At 34.9% G+C, this 8,038-nt stretch overlaps 1 protein-coding gene and 1 pseudogene across 1 annotated transcript; both read right to left on the reverse strand.

Annotated features, from left to right (window-relative positions):
- Positions 1–1,422: 1,422 nt before the first annotated feature.
- Positions 1,423–2,941, reverse strand: LOC141429948 (Golgi apparatus protein 1-like; annotated as a pseudogene).
- Positions 2,942–4,972: 2,031 nt separating this feature from the next.
- LOC141429867 (uncharacterized) lies at positions 4,973–6,172 on the reverse strand. Its single transcript, XM_074090428.1, has 2 exons — positions 5,441–6,172; positions 4,973–5,322 (listed from the first exon to the last, which is right to left on the reverse strand). The coding sequence occupies exons 1-2, from the start codon at positions 6,108–6,110 to the stop codon at positions 5,090–5,092; spliced, it is 903 nt and encodes a 300-aa protein (XP_073946529.1). The 5' UTR covers positions 6,111–6,172; the 3' UTR covers positions 4,973–5,089.
- Between the last annotated feature and the right edge of the window lie 1,866 nt (positions 6,173–8,038).

The following is an 8,038-nucleotide window of genomic DNA, read 5'->3' on the forward strand; positions in this document are numbered from 1 at the left end:
TTTGTTTACACAATGATTTTTCCATTGAATAGTAACTTTATTGAAATCTAAATTCACATTAGCATATAAATATGTCACTCACCTATGGGTGTGCGACGTGAACATAGATAAATTAATAATTTTAGGGCACCTACAGGTGATTGTTCAACAAGGGTTAATCACAGTCATATCATGCAAGACATGAAATTTCTGATATTAATTTATCATTTACTTACGTCTTCAGCCATGCTCAAATTTTACAATATCTTAATAAGTCGAATGCGCAAGCCCGCTCTAGCAATGGATCAGCGTCAATATCTACCTCTGTTTCTTCAATTATTTGAGCCACTTCTTGAGAACATGCGGTGACACGATTTTGTGATTCAATAATGCGTTTTTGAGGCATTCTCCTAACAACAAATGAGATAATAAGACACGGATGTTATTTAAATATTCATAATAAAACATAATATCCCTGGTGTTGCATTGTCTATGAGCAGTGGTAATCTCTTACCATCAGGAACCACTTGCTTTTTGCCATCCAGTCAAATAAAATATAAAAAATATTAAGTGGACAATACCTATTCAAAAGAAGGACATAAGGTTTTTATTTTACCTATAACAAAAATGTACTTATAATATTATTACCTGTCCATCTGATTTAGTAATTGATTATTTGGCACAGAACATATAGTTTGTATTCAGCACTGCACAGCTTGCTCAGCAAAAGGGTCCAGCCGATAGTTCAATGCTTGCTCTTTAAGTATGTTAGCAAGTTCATTTTCACAGGTAGCAGTCAATTTAGATTGACGAAATTTTCTCTTAGACAATATAAAACTTTGCCTTGGAGCTCAACATCTTTTGGTTCTATAGCTGTAAAAGTAATTTATAATATTAGTAACCAACTTAAATATAACCAGTCAATTGAGTTGTACAGAAGGTTTCAATCCATATACACGCAAAATGCTTCTTAAAAGTTAATCTCTAAAGCCAGTTAGACCTAAGAAAAATCTAAAGTTGCATTCAAACTCATTGAAGCCCTTATAGCCTTGCAATGTATAGCAACTTATTACTTTTCTTTGTTTCGCTTTAAGAAAAAAATGTTTGACTTACCAATGATAGCAGAACAGTATTTTTTTATATCTAAATCACATGCATTTTGCAAATTTATATTAAATCGGTAATCTGTATTTTGTTCAATCATCCTGTTCACAATAACTACTTTACAACTTTCAGGAAAATCCGGTTATCATGATGAACCTGAAAAGTGAAACATCTCATTAATAGAAATCAAAACCATTACCATTTATTGAATAAAATAAAAAAGCACTGTACCTTTAAACACTCTAAAATCTTAGCAGGTTCTGTATTGTGACAGTACAAATCTATCATGTTGTTACAAGTATTTATCAAATGGTAATCAATGCCATTATCGGTAAATTGTTTTACGTACAACAAATATTGCTTTACGGCAACTATCTGTCAGTTTTCCTTTAGCTGTTTGCAGACATTCTAATGCTGCTGATTCCGCATGTAGCATATTAGGACAGTATTCTTGCAAATCTCTTTTGCATGCTTCCTTCAGTTCTGGGTCCAAATCTATACTTTCTTTTTGCTGGAATAGTTGGCTCCTTAATTGTTGACGGCATTCTTTAAATATTGTGTGCTTTTCCGATTAATAGTGTCATTCCTGACAATTTCACTAAGACAAGTCACAACCTGAATTTTAGTTTGTGCTTTTGGACAAAACTTAACCACATAGGATTTGCAAGCATTTTTAAATTTTCTTGTAAATCGATAATTTCTGAGAGATATTAATTGTTCATGGTCAATAGCAGCTTTACATTTAATATTGCTTTTTATTTCTGGGTCATTTTTGTGACTTATTAAACATTCCAGTACATCATCTTCATCTTTTTGCTGTTTAGCTCAAAAGAGCACAACTTTTTAGTAGGAATTCTGCAGTAATTACTAACCACAGCATTAAGCTCTATATGACCACTTTGGGTTTCAGTGAAATTAGTGACAGCCTCTTTACATTTAGGGAATTCTTAATTCTATCTTGTAAGCATTGTATTTCTTCACCTTTACCAGTATTTCCAATACATAGGTTTGTTAAGTCATCAATGCAATAATCTTCTATTTCTGGAAGCAGATCAACACTGATAGCTCGCTGTCTCATTACTCTCCTTACTTGTGTTCACATGCCGGTTTAATCTACTCTTAATTCTGAATCATAAGCAAAATTATAAAGACAAGGTAAAACTGAAGGATCTTTCTCTGATTTTTGCTGTTTTCATCAGCCCAATGAAGCTTAGTTTTACACTGTGTAAAGCATCATATTTACATGCCTTATATAATTGTGGATCAAGTTTAAAATCCCTTGATATGAAATATTGAATTTGCATTTGCTGCTTCACAGTCGCTGCTCATAACTGCTGTGCCAAGTTTCTCCATGAGACATGACATCACTCTGCCATTACCACCAACAACTTCTCCACAAGCACTGTCCACCAAGGTTTACAAGCTTACGCAAAATGGGGTCAACTCTCCAATCTTCACCTGGGTCAGCCTCTTGCACTAAAACTTCCAAAGACTTTCGACAAGCAATACTAATTCTCTTGTCTTTTCGCTTTTTGGCCTGGCATGATCCATTAAACAGTGCAGTGTTCTGCCCCTGTTTCAATTCCTCTGCATAGTGTTGTTATGTCATTGGCACAATCATGCATTAATTCTGGAGATAACTATAGTCATCCATGAGCATTTTTCGGTGATCAGTCATTTCTGCTGTACATTCATGAGAAAGTTTGGTAGAATCATTTCGTGATACATTTTCTAAGCATAATAATATTTGTGCCAGTCTTACATTTTTCATCCACAACACCTTTTCGGCAATGATATTTCCTGATATCTTCTTACAAGACCTGACAAGGCCTTTACTTGCTCTGTAATTCATAACCATGTTTCTTGATCAAAGAAAAGTTGATCCTGACACCTTTTTGTCATAGCTGAAAATTTAAAGTTTGTAATTAGCATCAGCAAATTAAAGGAAAAATTAAAGTGATGGAAAAAGTTATAGTTTCAATAGAAAACTGTTACCATTTCATATTTGTGCCTTACAAGACATTTGTACATAAGCCATGATCCTGGCACTTCATCTGGACAGAAATTTTTGAGATCCAAGTTACAAGCCACAAACACTAATTTATCCATTTGAAGTGTGGTATATTTCATTTCCTTCAGAGCAGTAATTTTGCATTGCATTCTGGTTTGAGAGCCTGTTCCTTAGTCTCTAGGCCATTTCAATGTTTGACTCTGTGAAAGGCTTCTGAAGTCAGGTGGATTCTGCCACAAGTGTTAGCTTGGATATCATCAGAACAGGCTTTTAAAAGTTATAAATAATCTGCCATCATTGAAGATCAACAACTCAATTTTGTTTATCATCCTCCAGCAGCTTTCTGTTCTTCACGCCTACCTTCTTTTTGAGCACACAATCTATTGCAACTTCTGGTGGGTCAAACAATCTAGTATCAGCTGTTCGTCTTGACATGGTTGTTTAAGTTTATTACTTATATACGAATATCTATAAGCTCCGCTGATGAGACCAGACTTTGTGCTGACAGGCAGTCAATACTTGCGTTTTTTTACTACGCGCTGTGGTTAAAGCACAAGAAAGAAGCGCGAGATCGTCATCGAACTGCGAACATTGTTGCTCAAACAATCCACAGCCAGACAGATCCAAAGTGTATCTTCCCTTCGGACGTTTTAGGTCACCAGGCATTGAGCACATTTTATGTGCTTATCAAGTATGCCGCTAACAGACACATCAGCTTCAATAAAACTCCATTTGTAACCATTTCGATACCGGCTAAATTGTAAAAAGACTGAGATCAACACAATTAATGCGTCATAATTTTAACAGTTACTACTCTTACTTAAAGTTAGGCATCATGAAGGATCCAGAAATTGTTGTTTGGACAAAATTCATTTAAAATATGAGATATTTTATTTGAACAAAGCACTCAAAACTGAAAACACATTTTAAACACAAACACAACTGAGAGCTCTTGTCACACCAAGTTTTATTTATCTACAGTAGTAGCAGGGCTTTAAATACGTTAAAAGTGGTACGTTACCCAACTGTCAAACCGATTCAACGTGAATGATAATTAACGTTAAAGCGATTTACCGTTACTTATAAACTTTTACGGATAAAAAAAATGTTGAGTTATCATATTCATTAAATTAACGTTAATTCAAAAGTATCGTTAAATCATTTTTAACGGTATTTTTATACTATTTACCGGTTAAGCTTGGGTAACGTTAAAATTTAATTATCTCATTTATCGAGCGAGTATGCACGCGCTAATTGGCAACACTCGTAGCATAGCAAAATACGATAGTGTACTTCGGTATCGTTAAATATGTGAATTGGGTAACGTTAACAAGCCCTACAATGTAAAGTAAATTTACCGGTAAAATAACGTAATAGGTAACGTTAAATAATGTTAAGTTATCAATTAACGTTAAATTTTAAACCGGTACTAGGTATTTTTATGATTTTACCGTTATTAACGTTACTTATAGTGTGATTTGGTAACGTTAACAAGCCCTGGTACGTAGTATCTCTTATTAGTCTGTGATCTACAGTGAGTGAAGTTCGAGTCGCAGGCGCGGCCACATACAGTCGCTCGACGCTCGTTTCCCGCTTCAAATCTAGTCACGTGACATATAGCGATAAAACTGAAAATGTTGAGCTTTATCGCTAGAACAAAAAATCTCTTAAATTTTGGCAAATTTATTAATTCATTCTTATTTATTTTATTTATAAGTACCATTTGCCACGCGAAAAATCAGCTTGGAAGACCCAGATCATTCCTGCAAGCAGCCGTCTTCCCTCTCATTCTCGTATAAAATAATTTAAGCGTTGGCGCGACGACGTGATACGAACTTCGATTTTCGAATTTCGTAGTAGCTTTACTGCTTTTATTTTTTTTTTTTTTTTTTTTTTTTATTTGAAACGGGCAACGTACAAATTTGTCACATTAGCCCATAGGGCAAAACATTAACTAACCAGGAAAAAAAAAATACATCTCACAATTGATAATAACTAATTCCTTGTCACATCAGCCAACCTGAAAAGCATTAACGCCATGTCTGAGGCCGGCTGAGCTAAAATACCTACAAACATACCCGTGTCATACTTGCTCAGGTTGGCTGCTGCAACCAACGCCTCCCTCGCAGCACAATTCCGAACACATTCCACCAATAAATGTTGGACATCTTCTGTCGTACCGCATAATTCACAATTTGGTGAATCACTTTTTTTCATCAGATGTAAAACTTATTAAGAGGAACATGTCCGGTTCGCAGTCTGTGTGCTGTTACAATGTTAACCCTACTTAAACTAATATTTTGAAACCAAGGTACGCGTGGAGGTTCACTCTGAATGCACTTATACCAAATACCTTTTCTCGTGAACGTTCATCAAAATACTCTTTCCAAATTTCATGGCATTTAATTTTGAATTTATTCGTCGCCTCTAAATAATATGGTAGTATATAAATTTCGTGACCTTCCACGATACCTTTTTTAGCCAAATGGTCTGCTTCCTCGTTACCTCGCAATCCAATGTGTGCAGGCACCCATTGAAGTCGCAAATTAATTTCATTCAATTGTAAACGGATAACTTTATCTAAAATTTCATACGCTACAGGTACACCTCTGTGCCCAGAAACACTACGAGCTAAATGTTGTAACGCACTTTTACTATCTGTGTATATTACAGCCTTCCTAATACCTTTGTCTTGAATATACGATATTGCACTGGAAATTGCAATAAGCTCAACTGTCATAACACTAACATTCCCTATAACTTTAAAGATATTATAATCCTGATTATCAAGGGAGCCAATTGGATCATAGAAAGCGGCTCCGCGTCCCGAAGAAGATTTGGAACCATCAGTATATAACACGTGCCAACCTTTATACTTTTGTTTTAATTCCGAAATTACATTTGCTTTAAGATTATTAATTTCATATGATCTTTTAGATGTAGTAACACAATTCAAATCAGATGAAATTAAAATATCTACGTCAATATTCGACATCCACGTAGATAAGGAAAACATCTGAAGAGGGTTGGATGCAAATATACGTTCTTCTACAGTATCTTTGCTTGCGACAACCAGAAGAGGAAGTTTTTATTATTCCAATACTATTTTGGCACAACGAACTTAAGTTATCCAGAAGGGGTATAATTTCATTATTTGCTACAGAACGGATCTTTAAACCATACTTGATAGCAAGATATCGTCTTCTTACAAATAATGGTGGAATACAAGTTTCACTTTCCATAGCGTGGACCGGCGTACTTCGTAAAAAGCCACCAATAATCCTCAAGCCCTGGTTTTGCACTTTATCTAATTTATAGATATTGCTTTTAGCACTATTATCATACAGAAAACTGGCATAATCTATTCTACTTCTAATCAGAGCGATGTAAATTCTACGCAAGTGTTTTGGATGCAGGCCCCAAGACTAGCAGCCAATAATTTAAATAAGTTTAACCTTTTTTGTACATTGGCCACCACTTCATTGATGTGTTTGCCCCAACGTAACGACTTATCAAGCCAAAGACCCAGATATTTGTAACAATCTACAGACATAAGTCCTACATTATTAACTTTTAAATTTACTAATTTTTGTTTGTGTCCTCTACTAAATATACAATATTTCGATTTAGATTCAGATAATTGTAAACCTAAAGAGTTCAGTATAGTAACAAAACTATCTAAAGCACTTTGAATATCTTCCACACTTTGAGAGAGGTTCGAATTACTTTTATACAGAATAAAGTCGTCTGCGTATTGGCATATTTGTACTTGTTTAATATCCCTGCAGAGTTTCCTAGTGGCAATATTAAAAAAAAGTGGCGAAATAGGGTCACCTTGTGCTAAACCTTTACTAGTATGCCTCACCAGAGAACTTTCACCACCAGCACAATCTTTAACTAACGTAGTGGCACCAATGACGACAAAAAATAACCGACACTTTATTTTTTGATTCTAATTCGAGTAGGAAACCGATTTCTTAATATGGCAACACTGTACCATAGATAGCACACTTTGACTGGCTCCATTGACATTTGATCGAAATCCGCCATTTGGTTTTAAAATGCCTGTGTGACAACTGATTGCGGCTGGAGTACCGGTGAAAATAACAACATTTCCTAAAATCCTTAAGTAAGTGAGTACATTTTATTGTTAATTATATAATGTATTGTAAGTTTTTGAATATTATATGTAAAGTCTTACACAGACTAGGAGATAAGTGAAATAGGTTTATTTTGGAAGTAGAATTAGTATTGCTGCCTGGTTTAGGAACAGAAACAACTTTAATTTCTCTCCACTGGGAGGTAATAAGTTTCAAGAATAAGATTGTATAAGTTCAAGAGGAACTTCAACCCGCATTCGGGTAAATGAAACAACATAGAGTACGTGATTCCATCATCCCCTGGAGCAGTATCCTTCTTTTTAAGGCAATTTTTAATTCGTGCATTGAAAACCTAGATTCTAACAGAGGATTGCTAGATTTACACCTGGGTGCTTGTGGCAGTACAAAATCAGGAGCAATACTGTGGAGCATATTCGATTTATCTAACACTGAAAAATGTGACTTTTCTTTTTAAAACCTTTAAGCCAACGCATTTTCTGCCACATGTCTGAGGCCGACATCGATTCATCTATACTACTACAATAATTATGCCAGCAATCTGTTTTAGCACGTAATATAGCCTTTTTTGCATCAGCAATCTTTTGGTCTAATATGTTTAAATTTTGAGGGATCGGATTTTTTCTAAATTTTTTTAACGCAAGTCTACGAGCAGCAACTAATTCAGAAAGAGAACTGTTCCAGTACGGTTTCGGTTTAAATTTAATGTTCGGATACGGACATACTCCAACAAAAGGAATACTTTTGTTCGCTGCTATGTAGATATGGTCCACAAAAAAATTATATAGTTCTTGAACATCAGAAGTATTCCCTGGATAACTTAGTA

Source organism: Choristoneura fumiferana, chromosome 7 (genome assembly GCF_025370935.1).
Source record: "Choristoneura fumiferana chromosome 7, NRCan_CFum_1, whole genome shotgun sequence".
Classification (NCBI taxonomy): Eukaryota; Metazoa; Arthropoda; class Insecta; order Lepidoptera; family Tortricidae; genus Choristoneura; species Choristoneura fumiferana.